The sequence below is a fragment of the Vipera berus genome, assembly GCF_964194415.1.
Source record: "Vipera berus genome assembly, chromosome: Z".
In the NCBI taxonomy this organism is placed as follows: Eukaryota; Metazoa; Chordata; class Lepidosauria; order Squamata; family Viperidae; genus Vipera; species Vipera berus.
The window spans coordinates 81,064,221-81,084,589 of NC_138205.1; the positions used below are offsets into that span (position 1 = coordinate 81,064,221).

General features: G+C 38.0%; 1 protein-coding gene across 1 annotated transcript; it reads right to left on the reverse strand.

Annotated features, from left to right (window-relative positions):
- Window positions 1–7,887: 7,887 nt before the first annotated feature.
- METTL6 (methyltransferase 6, tRNA N3-cytidine) lies at window positions 7,888–20,364 on the reverse strand. Its single transcript, XM_081345182.1, has 6 exons — window positions 20,287–20,364; window positions 17,719–18,095; window positions 15,864–15,998; window positions 14,018–14,188; window positions 12,796–12,937; window positions 7,888–11,420 (listed from the first exon to the last, which is right to left on the reverse strand). Exons 2-6 carry the CDS (start codon window positions 18,013–18,015, stop codon window positions 11,278–11,280), a joined length of 888 nt encoding a protein of 295 aa, XP_081201308.1. The 5' UTR covers window positions 18,016–18,095; window positions 20,287–20,364; the 3' UTR covers window positions 7,888–11,277.
- Window positions 20,365–20,369: the final 5 nt, after the last annotated feature.

Here is a 20,369-nt window from a genome sequence, read left to right on the forward strand (position 1 = left end):
GAAGAGTACAGCAAAACAAGGTGAGGTAGACGATGCATAGACGGTATTTTCAAGGTCAAAAGACAGTAACGACTCACAGTGTCTGCACGTGTGTCTGCCAGTTATGGAGGAGGAGATGAAACACAAAGGAACCAAGAAAAGGAAGCCCATCCCAGGAAGGGGAGGGGTGTAAAGGCACATGGTCAGGAGAAGGAGGAAATACGTCAGAGAGTGGGAGGAGTTGGCTGACCCAGTTAAAATAGCATATTATAATTTCCCCAAACAACCACATGGTGGCAGCACACTCCCTGTCTGGTATTTCATAATACCACTATAAACTTGATACCGGTAGGTATGCAAATACAAATAAATGGTTGTGATTTGCTTGTTGTCTTAAAAACCTGAGAGATATAAGAAATAAACCTGAGAGATATAAGAAATAAACATGCATACATATTGCAATAAGAATTGCCATTACAGGCCTAAAAGAGTCTAATGTAAACTTCAAATCACTTTTCTTCTTGAAGTCAGGATCCAACCAGGAAAGGCGACGAGTTCAGTCCTCAAGAGGCAAAAGCAGGAGAAGCTCTGTGATGGGTCTGATGACAGTTTTGGTGCCTTTCAATTCTTGAGCTTGTTGGTCCTTGAGCAGAACAAGGTCGCTAACTTGGAGATTGGGGTGAAGATGAGACATTTGTGACTGGAACATGATTTTGTTGCTCCCCGCCATGTTGCTCTCTGTCATAATTTGAAGCAGGGTTAGATGCAGGTGGTTGCTGTGGATCGCTTAGAAGTGGAGCAGGATGCATAGCTGTATAGTGCTTGTCACTATTGCATTCTGTGCACTTGACAGAGGCTTTACAATCTTTAGCAAAATGGTCATATGAAGCACAGCACCTGTAACATATTTCAAGCTCTTGAAGAACCTCTTTTCGCTCTTGCATAGTCTTTGCTCTAAGCTCACGACATTTTCTATGAGGGTGAGTTTTTTTGTGAATAGGACACTGACGATTAGGATCTTCATTCCCACCACCTGAATCACTCCATTGAGCAGGAAATGGTACAGGAGGTGAGATGTCCGTTTTTCTTATAAACACAGCTCCACGTAAGTCTCTGTGTGGAGCTGCTGTGTATGGAGCAGGCACACTGGGTTCACTGAAGTTGAAGCTGGGATGATTTCTTATCCAGGCTTGGTGGCTGATGAACCTGCAAAAATATGAGAATGGGGGAAAAGAAACACCATGGTGTCCTTTGTAGTCTGAGCCTTGCTGTGTCCATTTCTCCTGCAGGCCGTATGGCAGTTTTAACACCACTGGATTGACACCATGGGAGGTGTCCAGGTAGCTTAGACCAGGTAGACGTGGGTCTGTTTTTGCCAATTCTATCTCCATGAGGAGAACACTTAGTTCCTGGAGCTTGTGATTGTCTTTGTTGCCTATCTTCAAAAAGTTTTGTAGTCTTTTGAATAGAGCATTCTCTAATGCTTCTGGGCTTCTGAAGGCTTGTTCAAGTCTTGCCCATACAGCAGCGAGACCTGCGTCTGGAGTCAACATGCACTGATCTCGGTCTTTTAACACGATCTGCAGATTCTGGCCCCAGCCACTTTATGAGTAGATCGAGTTCCTCCTTGGCGGTAAGGTTGAGATCAGCAATAACAGCTTTGAAGGTTGATCTCCAGGATCTGTAGTTCTCTGGACAGTCATCAAACCTTGAGAGGCTAGTGGTGATGAGCTCTTGACGAATCATGTGTCTGGCGCAGTCAGAATGGTCTGGTCTCTCACTCCTTGATGCCAAAGAAACTTGTGGGACCCCTTGGGCATGAAAGCTCTCTGGTGAATAAAGGTGAGGTATGCCAGGATAGGATTATGTTGCAAGAGCATTCAGCTGCGGTGATCTCTCACTCCTTGATGCCAAAGAAACTTGTGGGACCCCTTGGGTGTGAAGGTTCTCTGGTGAATAAGGGTGAGGTATACCAAGATAGAATGCTGTTGCAAGAGAGTCTAGTTGTGGTGTAGTCCCTAAGGCTTGTGCTGGCTGTCAATTAAACCATTGTTTATTGCTGGAAGTTACTTTGTCATTGGTAGTAGGTGATGCAATTTGAAGTGTTGGCGCACCTGTGTTGTGTTGAAGGGTTGCAGGCTTTTGCAGGCTTGGGGTCTTTGTGTTGTTCGTAGGAAGTACAGTTGGCACACTTGTGTTGTGGTGTTGAAGAGTTGCAGGCTTTTGCAGGCTTGGGGTCTTTGTGTTGTTCGTAGGAAGTACAGTTGGCGCACTTGTGTTGTGGTGTTGAAGAGTTGCAGGCCTTTGCAGTTCTGGGGTCTCTGTGTGGTGAGTCAGGACAGCATTGCTCTGCATCGTTGGAAACATTATGCTTTAGCACATATTGACCGGTGCGTTCCATCGCATCTTCCACTTCTATTGGGATGGAACAATCTGGATCGGTGCTTTCCTTCATTGCCTGTTCATAGACCTTCAGCTTTGCTCAGGCAGCTGCCTCCTCCTTTTCCATTCGCAGAATCTTTATTCTGTATTCTGACTCTGCTTGACGGGCTTCCTCCTCTGCTTGGCGGGCTTTGCTCTCAGCTTCTATTTCAGCTTCCTTTCTGGCAAAGGAAACATGCACTTTCTTTGCCTCTACAAGTGCTCGGGCCTCTACTAGCTTGTCACTCAATGTTGAAGCTCTGGAACGAGAGGATCTAGCAGAGCGTACTGTGACTTTAGTTGATGTGGATCTATAAGATCTGGTCTCCTGCAGTTCAGTAATACGGAATTCTGCCTTATTCTTTGCATCTTGCACTAGGGAATCTCTTTGCTGGTTTAGTTCATCAATCGTGGTTAGCTCTGCTGAGGAATCATCTACATTAGAGTCATTCAAAAAACCTGTGTATTTTGCAGACAGCTGCTGGTAACGTTTATAAGCTGCAGATAGGTGATTTATAGAGCCTCTTAATTCAGCAGGATTATCATTAAGACTCTGCAAAATTGACATGCAGTGCACAGTTTTGTCCCATAAGTCTGACAGATTACTGGAAAATTCGTTTCTAGTTGCCTCATAATTTTCCCTGAGTTTCTGGGTTCGTCTTATTGTACGCTTGGGTTTTACAGCAGAATCAGCACACTCAGCTCCCTGAATGTCTGTGAGGTCTGAAACATGATGCATCTCTTTTGATTCAGCGATAAAAGAATGTTCAGAGCCTTGTCTAGACATTTTTTCAAGTTTTGCAAAAAAAAATAGGTAGTCTCTTTAAGCAGATTGCAGCTTAAACAGGGTTTATAACAAAGTCCAATATACAGAAACAGTTTTTCAGCTTTGCACAGAAAATGCTTATTAAGCTTCTGCTTTCACAAGATGGTGGATTTGCACTGAGCTTGCTTGCAGATAACACACACACATATGGATTGCAGGCAGTAGGAATTCAAACTGTCTTTTGACTATTCTGGATCAGCCTGTCATTTAATGATTTTTCCCCTTTCTAAGACCCCTGTGCTGGCCTGTATAAGCGGATACTATCATTGATAACAGTCTTTGCCAGATAGCAGAACTCGTGAAAGTACCTTTTATCATCCAGAAGGACCTTTATTTGCATGCAGAGAAGAGTACAGCAAAACAAGGTGAGGTAGACGATGCATAGACGGTATTTTCAAGGTCAAGACAGTAACGGCTCACAGTGTCTGCACATGTGTCTGCCGGTTATGGAGGAGGAGATGAAACACAAAGGAACCAGAAGGAAATCCATCGCAGCAAGGGGAGGGGTGTAAAGGCACATGGTCAGAAGGAGGAAATACGTCAGAGTGGGAGGAGTTGGCTGACCCAGTTAAGGTAGCATATTATAATTTCCCCAAACAACCACATGGTGGCAGCACAGTTGTAATTGGTGGATTATGCCAAGGGATCCCAGGCATTATTTGTCAGCTGCAAATCTGATCATAAATCCAAGAAGAAAACAATTTCAATCAGTTTTGAATAATTATTATTTGAGATGTTTGTTCTGTTAATCTCTTTTAAAGATCCTGAAACCTGAAGTTGCATTATTCTACTGATTTACAATAGGATATTTGACCTCATTAATTTTGATTTAGGAATATAGGCAATCTTTGTTTTCGTTTATTTAAGAGAAATCTGTTGGGAAATCTATTATGGCCAGGCTGTATAGGGGTGTCAAAAAGTCAAGATGGCTCATCAAAGCCCAGCTTTTTAAAAAAATGTGCATTGCTGAAATAACCCAGAGCTAAAAACAGTGCAACACTAGGCTCATGTCAGGCAACTAAGCCTTGTACAAGGCATTTCATGCCAAAGCATCATCACAATTCTCCTTCTCAAGGCAGTAATGCCGTTGTCCTCAATGAGGTGCTTTGTGTGACCCAATGTCTTTCACTAAACTGTTTCAATCTCTTCTATGTAGTGAAGTTGCTGGACACCAGACTCAAGAGTGACACAAGTGAAGCAACACCACACTTCATTTCCTTTTGCTGTTAGAAGGAAAGCAGAATTGCTTCATGAAGTATCTTTTGGACAAAGTTTTTGGACTCTTGCACAAGCCAGATTTCCTTTTTTTACTATGGTAGTATCCTTTTCTCCCAGGAGAGGCACTGTAGTTCTTACAGAGGTTAGATTAGTGGCCAAGCCTCCACTGTGTTTTCTCATTAAAACAGTTATTCACATTCTAAGGCACAGAATAGGAAAAACTTTAATAAATACCGCAGTTGCCTGATCACTTCTAATGTTATGTAAACCTAGCCATTGTGGTCTGTAAACCATGAAATGTAACTTAGTTTTGTGTATGCTTACATTGGCTAAGACAGAATCAAACCATATTATCTGTTAAAATCTTATGTGAATCAAAAGGTTGTGTAGGATGTAATCTGAATATTTGTTTTGATTTAGCATGTTATGTGAACAATGCCAGGATTATGGTAACTATTTCTGAAAGTTTAGTATGTCATAAGAACCATTGTGGCTAACTAATCAAATCACAGATTAACATATGATTCCAAATCATTTCCCCAAACACAGATCAGAGATGCAGGTTTCCCAGTGTTGAAAAGAAGAAATATGAGTATTTGTTTGTCTCTCTCTTGCGTAACAGAGAAATCCTAAAGTGAATGTACTAACTTTGTAACCCTGTTACAGAAAAGGGAACTGACGTATGGTCATTTGATGAAGCCACCCTATCTGAGATGTAAATTGATATATAATACAGGTATATTCTTATACCTTCTGTATTTCAAACAAAAGTAAATTCTTGGGGGAAGGTTACATTTAAAACAGCCACATTTCCTCTGAACTACTTTTGTATTTTCTTGGTTTCTATACCTTCTCAATTTGGTTTCCTTCCTACAAGTGCTTTTAAAATGTAGGCTTCATTGTTTATGAAACTGACAGGTTTATGGATACTACTTCCGTCAGTTCCAAAATTAGAACATAATGAGGTACCTTGGAGAACACCCTAGTTGTATTTATTTATTTATTTTTATTTTATTTTATTTGGATTTACATACCGCCCCTCTCCCAAGGGACTCGGGGCGGTGTACAGGGCAATTAAAACACTATGAACAACACATAATATACAAAAATTAAAATGAAATTAAACCAAATAGCCCTAAACAATAAAACACATTCTAAAATTTAAAATTTTTAAAATTTAAAATCTAAAATCCCAGTCCCTCAGTCCAGGCCGGCAAGTTCAAATAGCCAAATCTTCAGGTCGCGGCGAAAAGAGCAAAGGTTGGGAGCCCAGTTACCATCACAACCACAAATAGCTGCCACTTATGTAGGGTAATTCCATAAGGAGGTTTCCTTGTCTTACAAATCGTGTAGTAAACCTATTTCATCATTTAATAGAAAAAATATTTTATATTGGCTTAATTCCTACATTACACTAAGCAATTAAAATTGATTGTAGTTTAACTTGCTACACTGATCAAGTCACTGTAGGCTGCAAACTGTGTTAAAATAAAGCATGGTTTAGTAGCATTACCACCAACTATGTTTGCCTGATATGCTGCATTATAAATCTCATTGTACTGCACAAAATTGTCCTTAACATGGATATCATAAGGTACATAATCTAAGGTGCAGCATACAGAGTAAAACCATGAAAGATGACAGTATTTTAATGGTTGAGCAACAAAGTGAGACTGAACTCTCCTTTACAGATACAGTAGATACACATATGGAAGGAGAAGTGAAATTCTTCAGTTTCAGAAGTTTAGTTCTCCATGGTTTCAGGTAGAGATTTGTCTGGTCCTAGGTAGAAAATGGCCAGATTGAACCTACACCTTTTATATGAGAAATGCATTCTCAGCGACTGAGGTACACTTTGTGCTAGAGGACATAGGAGTGGAAAATGACATTTTGTGCCCCAATGACTTTCATGAGGCAAACAAATGTATATCTCTAGGATGTATGGACAGACATAATGTAAAAAGGTAGAAAATAAGACACACTAGATCATGCTGAAAAATGTTTGCTGCGAAAGAATGAAAATGATACAAATGTTCTACAGAGTAAAGATATTGGTATATGTACCAAATCCCCACAAAAGTCTAATGAGGGGTCTGGATTAAGTTTTCCAAAACAAATAGTGACCATGAATGCTTTCAAGGAACATGTGACCACAGCGCTAAAACAATTATGCAACATTTTAATTAATTTTAATTCCCAACTTCATAATATTTTTATTTTTAACCCAGTGATCCTCAATATGTAATTTGGTAGTTACTGTGTTATGGAGATTTGTACCATGCCTTGGCAAAGAGATAATAAATTGGTGTTAGCAGAGGTTGTGTTTCTTTAGAGAAGAGATGATACTTCTTGGATGTCAAGGTAAAGGAAATGGTGGGAAGTTTCAATTCCCAAAGAGGTACTGTACTACTAAAACTTGGGGTCAGGGATCACAGAGTAAGGAGCACAATGTAAGGATCCAGTTCTAATGGTAGAACAGAAAGAAAAAAAGCCAGTACTTCCTAGTCAGCCCACTTTATTTTGGATCTTCTGAATGATGAAATACAACTATTAGATCACTATTATGGTCTAATTAAGAGATATCCTAACAGCAAAAATGGGATTGTCATGTAATTATCCAATATTTTCACTTCTGTTACCATATGATTTTAGGCAGCCACTCTAACATTATATAACAACTCAGAAGAGGTTTATAAGCCAGTTGTGTATATGCCAGATAGAAGAACCAACAAAGAATTTCTTTTTATAATTTTAGTAACAAATAATAAGGCATGTGGATGAAAGTAAACTGAAAAAAATTATGAGCAAAAGAAGAACTGATCCGTGGTAACAGAACCTGATTATGTCACAATGTTGCACAGAGATTTCCTGCATGGACTGGTGATATCACAGCCCAGTTAAAGTGAGACTGTCTCTGAAATTGTTTTGAAAACAGTTACCAAGTAATCAGCCCAACAATATATTGTGCAAATACATTCCATCCTATCAGTACCAACACTCTACCTCTCTTCTTCGGTGCTATAAAACTACAGTGTAAACGAAGTTGAATATAACTCTGATCAAAAAGAAAAGCATGAACTAATTAGCTATGAAGTATAAAGGTAAAGGTAAAGGTTCCCCCGCACATGCGTGCTAGTCATTTCCGACTCTAGGGGCCGGTGCTCATCTCCGTTTCAAAGCCGAAGAGCCAGCGCTTGTCCGAGGACGTCTCCGTGGTCATGTGGCCGGCATGACTAGACACCAAAGGCGCACGGAACGCTGTTACCTTCCCACCGTAATGGTCCCTATTTTTCTACTTGCATTTTTACATGCTTTCGAACTGCTAGGTTGGCAGAAGCTGGGACAAGTAACAGGTGCTCACTCTGTTACGCGGCACTCGGGATTCGACCCGCCAAACTGCCGACCTTCTGATCGACAAGCTCAGCGTCCTAACCCACTACTTGATACCTAATATAATCAATAGAGCACCACAATTATGTCCTTTTTATCAATCAACTTTTAAATCATTTTAAGAATAGATTGAATACATTCAAATATTAAATGTAGTACCGGGTCAATATATTATTCTAGGCCATCGTTTGGTTTTAAACCCGGTTTCTTAATTAAGTTACAATGGCAGTGTTCATACACTAAGCCCTGGCTTCCTTAACATGAATATAATGGCTGACCGAGATGACAACCCATTAAGCTTTAAATCACAGTTTTCAAAACATTCTGGCTGGATTTGTGCAGCTTTCTTCATACAAGTTCTTCTCCCCGCAATAAATAAAAGAGGAAAAGGTACCTACTCTATTCTTCTAACCTCTTGTGAGTTATAAGTTTGAGAAAATGAAAATGAGGAATATAACTCAAGAATAAAAGATTAGCTCTTCAGCCCACCGCCATGACCTGACTGAAACTTGGCTTTCTGCTCACTGATTTTAAGCCTGAGTGAGCACTGTGATTTCCTAGGACTGTGTGATAGGGAAAGCATAGGCCAGAGTGAACAGAGCCACCCTTTTCCCTTACTCTTTTTCTGCCGGGCCTGTTTTTTTATGGCTGCTTCTCCCTCCCTCCCTCTCATTTCCTGCCTAGTGGGCTGCCAGGACAAGAGACAGTTTGTTTTGATCCAAGTCATAAATGATTACTAGGAGAATGATTTTGCAATTTGGTCAAGGGCCACATGGCCCAGATTTCCCATCTATTTAGGCCAAAAAAAAAAAACATCAGGAGATTCCTATCACAGATCTCTCAAGTCATGTCTAATCCAACATTTTTTTTTAATGGCACAAAGGCTAAGCCAATCACAGTTTAGTCAATTAATCATAGTTAAGCAAATATTTAATGTAGTAAGAGAGTCCAGCCTTTGCAATATTTAAGAAATAAGTTGCCTGATGTAGGACAAAATTTTGGCTCATTGTACTGGATGCAAGAAGTTGTAACACCATCAAACATAGCCTACTTACTTCCTATTATTGCCAGAAAACTGAAGACTGAAACCTGCTCTTATTACAACAGAAGTAGCCATCTTTTTTACTCATCCTCCTTTTAACAATTTTTTCCCATTTCAAGTGAAAATAACTCTGAAGCATACACAAATTTAGCCGGGTCTAATGGGTTGAACCAAACCAGTATCAATGACTATAATCACTTCATGTGCACATTAAACTAACATGTACTTTGGTTTGTGTCTTAGTGTATTGTGTTATTTCAGCCAGTATGATCTATGCTTCAATGTGTTGTTTGAACATTGACAATGGTTTACTTAAAACTGAGTTAATGAGTTGTGTGAGCATAGCTAAGTCTCCAAATGAGCATGCCAAATAAATACAGTCCAATAATGCTAAATAGGAGAATTTCTAGCTTCATCCCAGCTTTATCAATCAAATCTTGTTTTCCTGTCTGATCGCAGACAACGGCTTCTGTATTCAAGGAAGCATTGCTTGTTCCTCCAATTTACAATATTTATTTATTTATTTATTTTATTACATTTATATACCGCCCTTTCCCGAAGGACTCAGGGCGGTTTACAGGGTGATTAAAAAACAAAGATACAAAAGTTAAAAGTTTAGTTTAGTTAGTTCAATGGCAGTGGAACCAGAATTGCTATCACTAAGTGATGCAGTCATAAAGCATAATGTCACATGACCCTGTTATATAACAAAAGCAATTCTGGCTCTCCCAGTTAAAATGTTTAAGTGAGGATTACACGGGTTGTTAAGTGAGAAACCCATATGGCTGGGACTTCTGATTCCTGCTTGTTTGTTCCTCATTGTGTTTGTTTGATTGTAAATTGCAATCATGTAGCTGCAATCATGTGATTCTAACCCTAGCTTTTGGGTCAGGCATCCAAAAGCTAGTATCAGAATCACATCAAAATGGAAACACTTAGTCACTAGAATATATTGTAAATCCTCTAGTTCAGAGGTCCCCAACCTTTTGGGCACCAGTAACCGGTTCCGTGGAGAGAGGGTACGTGGTTTTGTGTGCTGCCTGCATCTTGCGAATAGGGCTTTACTTGTTTGTGCAAACCGATTGCTGGCATCCCACTGCCCGGTACTGCTCCACGGACTGGGGGTTGGAAACCCCTGCTCTAGTTCAGGGCCATCACAAGGTAAGGAACACTTAATGGTTGTAACCTCAGGACCACATGTACAAAAATATTTTGTTCAGCAGCAAAGTATTTCAAAGTGTATGAGCAAAATATATGTGTACGAACAGCTATCTTTCAGGCGTATCTGAATTTTGGCATCCAATGTGCTTATCTAATATTAGAGTTCAGATTCTCTCTCTCTCTCCATTCTATCTATTATCTATTCCGCCTTTACTATTTTTACAAATAACTCAAGATACAAACATATCCAATACACCTTTCTCCTCCTATGTTCCCCATAACAATAACCCCTTCAGGTGTGTTGGGCTGAGATAGAGTGACTGGCCCAAAGTCACTTAAGTGGCTTTCATTATAATGAGGTACATTTTATTTAACAAAAGAACTACTATTAGTTGGGATTGTATAACATATTAAATCACAATTTAAGATTCACAACCCACAAAAGGGGCTCATAATCAACAAACTAAACTACACTTAGTGACATACTATGTTTCTACAACTGTGACTACACTCACCCAGGGTTAACAAAAGGTAATGTTTTGGGTTTAAAAATAATAATGAATTATAAACTAACCATACTGGCTAGGTATGCACATTATGTTAGGCTAAGGTGTAGTAAGCTAGTACTGGCTCTCTGTTGTATCAACAAAGCTATCATGTAAAATCAGACACTGCTTACATATGAGGCTAGCCACACTTCTGGAATTTGCCTGACAATAAGCATTCTAAAGTCTTGCCAAGAAAAGCTTTGTGATCCTGAATGATAAATCTGAAAATTGGTAGTTTAATCGAAAAATTATGGAATTATATTTAAAATAAAAACAGAATTTTCAGGACTGTATTAATAGAAGAGGACTAGGCAAGTGCTAGGCTTATTTTCATGAATGTAATATATATATATTTATATTTATTAAATTTTTATACCGCCCTTCTCCCGAACGACTCAGGGCGGTGTACAGGGCAATAAATATCGAAATATACATACAAAAGTTAAAAAAGAATGTGGATGTCCAACTTTTTGGCTTTCTTGGACTGCATTGAGTAAAGAGGAATTGTCTTGAACATATATAAAATATATAATATGGTAACTATTGCTAAAAATAATATATTAAAATTTTACAATCTTGTAGGGCTGCATTGCCAACTGTCCAGGGCCGCAAGCAGCCCACAATGGTTTAAACTGAGTAACATAAGGAAGTAATCTTGAACTTCAACTGTCCAACAACTTATTAGCAAAAGCTTATTTTTGAGGCTTTCGAAATTTGCTTTGGAGAAAAACTCTTGGCACACATATGTTTTCTTTTTTGTTCAAAGTTTCTCGAAACACATATTCATTGACTATTTCCTCATATCCCACAGACAGGAAAAGTTCTGCCAAAAACGCTACAGGGAAAAAGGGAAGAATATTTTTAAGAAACTTGTGTTAAAGTACAAAGATGAAATGATACAAATCCTGAATAGGCAGGTTATTCTTCTCAAAACAAAAAAAATGAGAAACAGTTTTATTGATGGTTTTAAAAAAAGATATAGGCATCAATGCAGAAAAATGATGCAATATCCAAAGTCAGATTTTCCTTCCACTTGCCCAAGAAAGCTGCTAAGTATGGATTGTCCCTTTATGAGGTACTTAGGATATATCTTTTGAATAACAATCTATCATTAACTATCAATATACTTTTTTAATAAATTAGTTTTTGAGAAAACCTGGAGATTATTGGAGGCAGCAGGGCTCAGCTTCGAAGGTATCTCAATAGAAGCTTTTACTGAAATGTGGGCAATTGTCAAATCCCTTTGTGGCTGATTATAAAACAGAAATATCTTTAGTGGTTATAAATAAAATGTAACCCACGAGATACTTTTATTTTATAACCCAGCCGCAAAGGGATTTTATTTCATCAGGATTTTATTTATTTATTTAATTTCTATGCTGCCCATCTCCCCTACAAGGTGACTCTAGAATCTTACAAATTATTATATGAGGCTGCCTTCACATCCCTTACCTTCTGCCACGGTTTGGCAGTCAGAGTCAATAACATTTTTATTTTTATTTCTCTGAAAAGAAATGGGAGTAGGTTGAGCTACCTGGGGTTTCACTATGCACCTGCCCGGCCATGGTCAGCAAGAAGAAGCTGGACTAAAGTTTTTAGTATAATTTAATCCAGCGTTTCTCAATCTCAGCAACTTTCAGATAGGTGGACTTCAAATCCCATTCGTCTGAGAGTCGGAATCGGCATATCTGATATTTGCAAAGATTGAGAAACGCTGATTTAGTCAGACTCTCATTGCTTTCAAGAATACAAGGAAGTATTATCTTAAGAAGAAATCCTTAAATCCTAAATTGCTGAAATTGGATATAAAACGAATGTTGGAGGACATAGTTCCTTTAGTTTTCTTTATACTTTGTAGGGATTATTATTACATTTGGAGTTATACAAACTTACATTAGAAAAGGATTATATACATATCAAAATGAATGTTAACAGTTATTAAATAACATTCTGATGTTGAGGCTGCGATTTGCAGCTTTTTGATATTTAAACATATCTAGCTTCTTTATTGTTGAACAAATGATTTTTTTTTCATCAGTATGCTTGTATTGTAGAAAACCTTTCAGTAAAAATACCTGGGGATTATTTATAGATTACTATAAATACACTGTATTTTTGTTCTGACAGATTTTTGTTTTGTAAACTTTTCCTGCTTTTCAGTATTTGTTGGGTGCTTCCCATACTGTATAATATCTTAATTAAGATCTCACCATCAGAAAAAAAGTATGACCTGGTTCCATCTTGTCGTACGTAGAAATTTTCTTCCACCTTGCAAGCAGATTTAAACCTCAGCATTGCATGGTCATGAAGGCCATAATCTCTGAATAGGACATATTTACCTGGTTTTAAAACCTGAGAACAATATGAAACATATTAAGCTGGACTTAATTAATACACAAAACCATGTAATAATAAAAGTGGAACATTTTGTGCCACTTTGGCTCGGTCCTGTTAAGCAGACTTGACACAATTTCATTTCTTTCTAAAAGAGTTTAAAAATATTATTCCACATTAATTATAACACTAGAAAAATTAATTTCATAGTTGTCATAAAACACATTTCATAGCTTAAATCAATTCCCATTATTTGCTTGAACCTGGGAATCACCACCTTAGTTTGCATTTAAGACATTCTGAGTCATATTCCTGGGAATTAATCCACTTTCTAGTTATTACAAGATAGGTAAATACACCTGAAGCAAATATGTAATCCTCAGTTAATGACTGCCCTATTTAGCAAGTGTTTGAAGCTAGACAGCACAGAAAAGTAACTTTTTGAGCAGTCCTCAACCACTGCAGCATCCATGGTCATGTGATTGCCATTTGCAGAGAGCTTCTCACAAGCAAGTCAATGTGGAAACTGGCAGAAAAATCACGTCACAATTGCTTGATGTCTCGCTTAACTACCGTGTCACTTACTAATGGAATTGCCAGTCCAATTATAGTCATTAAGCAAGGTTTATCTGTATGAATTACCTTTCTATTAAATCTTATTTGGAAAAGACAAACCTGATACACAGCATTCCTTTTAGTTCAGACTATTTACAGCTTCTTTTAGTTAATACACAAATAAAGACCATCTCTTCGAAAGTTGCTGCAAGTCTGAATCATACAAGGATTGCTGACATATAAAATGTATTGTGTGAATTAGAGCACAGATTCTGTATTACAGGTAGGTAAAATGAGGACCCAGATTGTTGGGGGCAATTAAGCTGACTTTGTAATAATGCCGCTTGGGGGTGTGTGTGAAAGCCCTAATAAGCAGGCATATACATAGAATGAAGGCTACTGCTAAGCTTGTAAGCCGCCCTGAGTCTTTGGAGAAGGGCGGGATATAAATGGAATTAAAATAAAAAAAATAAAATAAATCTTTTCATAGCAAAAATACATGCTCATGGTAAAAACCATGTTATTATAACCATGCAGACTTGCCTTGTAAATATTGTGCAAAACTAAATGCATCTTCTCAGGATGAATGGCAGAAAGTACAAATATTAACATAACCACATCCACTGACTCTAGTGGTACATTTTCCACAAGATCATCTTTGGTCAGGTCACACAGGAATACTTTGCATCTTTTGGCATCATATAGAGAATTTTGCTGTGAAATAAACATATGGTACAACCTTATTTAAGTTTATATTTTGAAATCTGAAGCTGGCACAGTAAATCAAAGAGGATAGAACACTGAATAATACAGAAAAGTTTGGCTATCTTGGGAATTCTGGGAGCTGAAATCTGTCTACTTTCAGTTGCCAAGTTTGGAAAATAGTGGTTTAGATAGTGGATAGTTTGAAGCTGTTTATTATAATCTCCCTCAGTGTTGAACTGAAGACAACCAAGCAGAAAAGCAGGTAATTAAATATGAATCACAACCTTTCCCATGCTAGTATCTTTAGATCACTTTTTCATTTCAGAAACTTTAAAATGGTCTTCAAATTCACACTTGTTGAAATTGCTGACATTATTTGGTTTATGTACATTCAGAAGAAATTTTTCACCTTGGTATAAAATAGAAAAAGCAGACCTGATTGTTAATATTATATATACAATTGTACATATGTATTTCTTCCAGCATTAGGGTGTGGATCTTTTATTGTATTATGTATTATATATTTTTTTTACTAAGGCTAAGCACACTTCAGATATTATTGAGAAAAAGTGCTTTGGAACTTAGGTGAACACAGACCCTCTTCCGTGTTCATTAAAACAGCCATGTCTGCCATGCCAGAAAAAATAGTGTTAATCACCTCAAGAATAAAAGGGAACAACTTTCTGTTTTTCATATAGGCCTTAGTTTCTTGTCTGATTACTAAAGAGGTAGAGCTAGAACAAAAACAAAAAATAACGGGCATTCTCTTAAAGGTTTTGGAAGAATTTTGGTAAGGACCAGATGCAATAAAGGCAGACATTAAAGTTACTTTTTCATCACTGTTGTAATTGAATAGTCTCTATGCAAAACAATCGCTAAAGGAGAACTACCTGTATTAAAATCACAACAAAAATTGTGACAAATGAGCAGGAGCCTTGGTGGAGCAGTGGGCTAATGCCTCCTTAAGTAACACCAGCTGCCTACAATTAGTGTAGGTTCACATCCCACCAGGCTCAAGGTTGACTCAGCCTTCCATCCTTCCGAGGTAGGTAAAATGAGGACCCAGATTGTTGGGGGCAATAAGCTGACTTTGTAATAATGCCGCTTGGGGGGGGGCGAAAGCCCTAATAAGCAGGCATATACATAGAATGAAGGCTATTGCTAAGCACATTGGTTTGTGCTTAAATTGTAAGCCGCCCTGAGTCTTCGGAGAAGGGCGGGATATAAATGGGATTAAAATAAATAAATAAATAATTGTTTTTACTATAGTGATTCAGCATCATAAGCGATCTTACAAATTTTTAAAATAAGTAATTTCGATGCTCTGTTCCATAATATTCTGAGTAATATTAACCACTATGCATAAAACTCAAATTCCAGGCTAAGATAATTTAATGAACTACCAAATCAAATTAAACAAATGAGTAAATAATAGGTAGTTCAAATGAAAAAGTATCACCTCCTAAATGACCTAAATACAAACTCTGACATTGCTACACAGACATTAAAAATAGGACTTCAGCTAATAATGATTGTCTAATTCTAATTAATTTCAGCAATCTGAACCAATTTAATGATATTAAAACAATGCCATTTTTGCTTTCTTCTCATTTTTTTTAAAGCTTATCTTTCAAATATATGTATTCACTTAATGGAAGAAAAAAATGACAAATATTTTACGAACCTTTACATACTCCACTGCTCGGGGAGAGAAGTCACACGCATAAGCAAAAATATTCAAATCTTCTTCTAGAAGTGGAAATAAACAGTTCCCAACACCACAACCCGCTTCTAGAATTGTCAATTTTTGATCTTCAAACTGAAGAGGTGAGAAAATAAAAATTGTAATTGTCTGATCCTTTCAAACAACATGAATTAATTTTTGGACTAACAACATTAGCTTTTAAAATCAAATTTATTATAGCAAATTTCCATTTACACCTATTGTGATTCAAGTCATACAATTTATACAAATGTTGTATTTTAATACATACAACAGATGGAATCATCTTCTAGTGAATCAGAAGCATAAGATCAATCAAAGATAGTTTCTTGAAATTAAAGATATAAAACAGAATTCATGATACTTTTTGTATTCTATACAAAAATGAGTTATAACTTAATTATTGAAATTACTTTATCAACAAACTGGACAAAATTGCCCAGAATCCATCTAATTCTTTTGCTATGTCGCTCTGAATAGAGACTAACATTACCACTTAGCTGATCCTTACTGTTTCTGATAGTGACAAAATGCTAAGAATACAGTCCAGGAACTCCATTTGTTCACTATATGGATACTTGTTTCACACAGCACAACTCCACTTGCATCTTTTAGGAATTGGGACCAGATTCAACTCTGGAAAAATGAATCATCTTCAATCAAATTGATTGAAAAAGATAAAAATTGCAACTTTTCTGAGTTCTACAATCATAATTCCACTCATGATTTATAATAATGATATCTCGTTGCTGCAGGTGTGAAGAGCGTGCAGCCCTCCGGATGTTACTGAACTAGATCTCCCAACTATCCTATTTTGTGTGACAAATTGGTGAGGGTGGTAGGACTTCCAATTTGTCAACAGCTGGAGAACTGATAGCTTCCCAATTCAACTTTAGAAATTCAGTTCTCACCCAACTTTATAGATTTTTATTATTTGATAGCAATTGAGAATTGTCAACTTTCTAGCTTAATGCTTTCTGAGGATCCCAACTACATCCCCAGATGTCCAATTATAAACATTTTCCTAAAATAAAGTTTAATAGCCATCTTGATAGGAAAAAAAGAATTATTCTCCATCATTTTATTTTTATGTTTCTATTTTATTGCAAATGATAGACATGGTCACTACTATTGTTTGGCATAAACCAAGCATCTTTAAATTAAGTTGTATCATTTTGTTTTATAATTCTATGACCTGTTATTTTTCCAAGGGTATGAATGAATTAAAGCCTAAAATATGTACATGTAGTAAAAGTTCCTTTGCAGAGCAAGGCCTTCTGCATACCAACGAACTGACTGACAATATTATAATTTCCATCTCAAACTTTACCATGGAATCTGCAAAACAAACATACTGTACCAGCCTAGCCTGAATTTTATAGAATGCATAACATAATAAGATCAGTTAGAGCAGACATGTCAAACACAAGGCCCGGGGGCCAGATCCGGCCCATGAAGTGGTTTCATGTGGCCCGCGAAGCCATCCTGGAAACAGTGAGGGAACGGCCCCCACTGCCTTGACCCTGGCCCAGAGACCCTCAGATCTGTCCCACTCCTGCCCAGGCCCCCATAGGCACCCTTGATGCGAACAATGTAGAGCTGGCCACGCCCACCCAGTAGGCCATACGCACTCTAGCCACGCCCACCCAGTAGGCCACGCCCACCCTGGCCATACCCACCTGGCCCCCTGAGGGCAACAGCAATGCTGATGCGGCCCTCAATGAAATTGAGTTTGACACCCCTGAGTTAGAGGCTTTCAAGATTTTTTTATAGTAGTTCTTTACTGCCCTCTGGTGTCAAAGAATGTGAAACTCACTTTACGGCAGGCTTTTAGTTCTTCAAACTCTCTTGTTGTCCAGTGTCTGTCCTTAAAAAAATTGGTACTGTTCCTTTTGTAGAATAGATCCCAGTTCTTTTGTGCTTCTTTCTCAAGTTTCTGCTTCTTGAAGTCAGATACTAAGACCTGATTTTGGGTTAATTGTTTTGCTTCTTCAGGACCTAGAATTCTTGTCTTCTGCTCTGTTTTTGCGAAAGACTCATCTTCACAAGCAATTATTACCTCATCAGTATGTGGAATAGATGAGTGACTTTTCAGAATTTTGGATTTAATCATCTTAATTACTGGACATAGCAGATTCAAAGCTGCATTAATCCTTAATTAAATAATTGGCCATATCACATATCATGCAAGAACTAGATGCAAAAACACAATAAAGAAAGGTTATTATTTCTCAATTTTCTCTGGGTACCAAATAAAGTATGTTGACAATAGATCATTTCCTTTACTTTCATTTTCTAAAAGCACACTTTAATTAATCTATTAAGAGCTCTGCATGCACTTACAGGTCACAAAGAGAAATAATGTAACCAGTTAACAGTTCTTCATTACAGTAGTGAATAATAGTCCACCAAGATGGACTAGAAAATATTAATTTGATTCTTATGGCACCTTAAGCCCAGATGTAATTCGAGTTTCAGTTTAGTTTCATGTGTTAACCCAACCACAACTTAATTAATGCCACAATTTATTTGTAGGATGGGTTTATCACACAAACTAACCCATTAGTCAATAACCGATTGCCCCAAACCATAACAAAATTTATTCTTCCATTTACTCTTCCCTCAGTAAACCATGTCATACATACAGCAAACCAAGGAATAGCACAGAAAGCCATACCAGTTAGGCTGGATTTGTAAAACATGCATAACTGAACCATAAACTAACAACATAGGCTGGATTGTTATAAATATTACTGGCTGGTTTATCATGCAAATACAATTTTAGTGTAGTATTCAGTCTTATTACAGAGCTACAGCCGTCTATCCTAATCACAATTTGAGACAATGGCTATATACCACCAAATACCAGAAGGCTCAGTTTGATCATGGTTATTGGGAATTCTAGAACTGGTTTCAATTCACATAGAAGGGGTCAGGCTGCAGAAGAATGATCTATTCTAGACCAGTGTTTCTTAAAACTTTTTTCTCTCAGGACTTCATATCACATTACTTTTAAAAATTATAATATAGAGGATCCCCAAACAGCTTTTATTTTTATGGGCTATATTTATCAATATTTATTAAAACAATGCAGCTACCACTTCTCGTAGCTGTTATCGTATTGTTTTTCAACATAGGCTGGGAATACTTTTGAATTTGAGGATGCCTGAGATGGCCTAGGGCAGGGGTAGGCAACCTTGGCTCTTTTATGACTCATGGACTTCAAATCCCAGAATTCCTGAGCCAGTTGAAGTCCACAAGTCATAAAAGAGCCAAGGTTGCCTACCCCTGGCCTAGGGGAAGCCCTGGGTCTACACATAGAAATAGTGATCTAAACAATCCTGAGCTACATCAACTATTAATCTGACTGCACTTGGTTGAGTTATTTTGGGCTCAGAGGCAGTCCTTCAAAGGGAGGCCTCTGTTAGTTCTGGGTAGACTACCAGTCTAGACTACAGGTATTCGACAATTTACATAGTTGAGCTGAAAACTTCTGTTGCTAAATGAGGCACTTCTTAAATTAGTTTTGCCCTGTTTTATGACTTTTCTTGCAACAGTTATTAAGTGAGTCACTTCAGTTCTTAAGTTAGTAACATGGTTAAGTGAATCTGGGCTCCCCATTGACTTTGCTTGTCAGAAAGTTGCAAAAGGTGATCACATGACCTTGGAACACTGCAACCTTCATAAATATGAGTTGCTGAGTGTCTGAATTTTGCTCACATGACTGGGGATGCTGCAAGGGTCGTAAGTGTAAAAAAAAATAACTTTTTTGAGTGCCATTTTAACTTCAAATGGTCACTAAAACAACCGTTTTAAGTCATGGACTACGAATACCAACGAAAAAAGGCAATAACCAACCACTTACATTCTGTAGCCAAAACAAGAGTTCAAAGATCAGTCTGAAGTTACCAAGAGATGAATTCTCCTGGTAGGAGCCTTCGACTGTTTTTTTTATTAAAATCAATTAAATAGAAAAACTATTAATCTGACAGCATCTCAATACACCTTTTTACACTCCTGTTTCCCAAGAAAACACAACAGAAAGTGCTCCGAGGTGATCGATTCTTGTTCAGCTCGGAGGAAGGGCGTATCAGGCAGAAAGATCCAATTAGGGATCTGGATTAATTTCCGCGTCCTGAGGGTTGCTATCAATTCAAGAACCCTTTGCGGATCAGGCCAAATGCAGCAGTCTCATGCGGTGGTAGGCTTTCCCTAGTGCTTTCTTTCTTTCTATCATCTACCTACCTACCCACCTACCTACCTACCTACCTACCTAGCTGTTTGGGGCCGGTAAGGCCTTCCTCGTCCCGCCACCCCGCACGCCCTTCTTGCCCCTCAAAAGTTTCCCGGATCTCCCTGCCCAAAAACCACGAGGACGCCTTACGGTACTGCCGAGCCGCGTGGTCCCCTCTCGATCGGCTCCCCCGGACGGGGAGCCTTTTCCCAGTTGCACGCTGCTCCGATCCC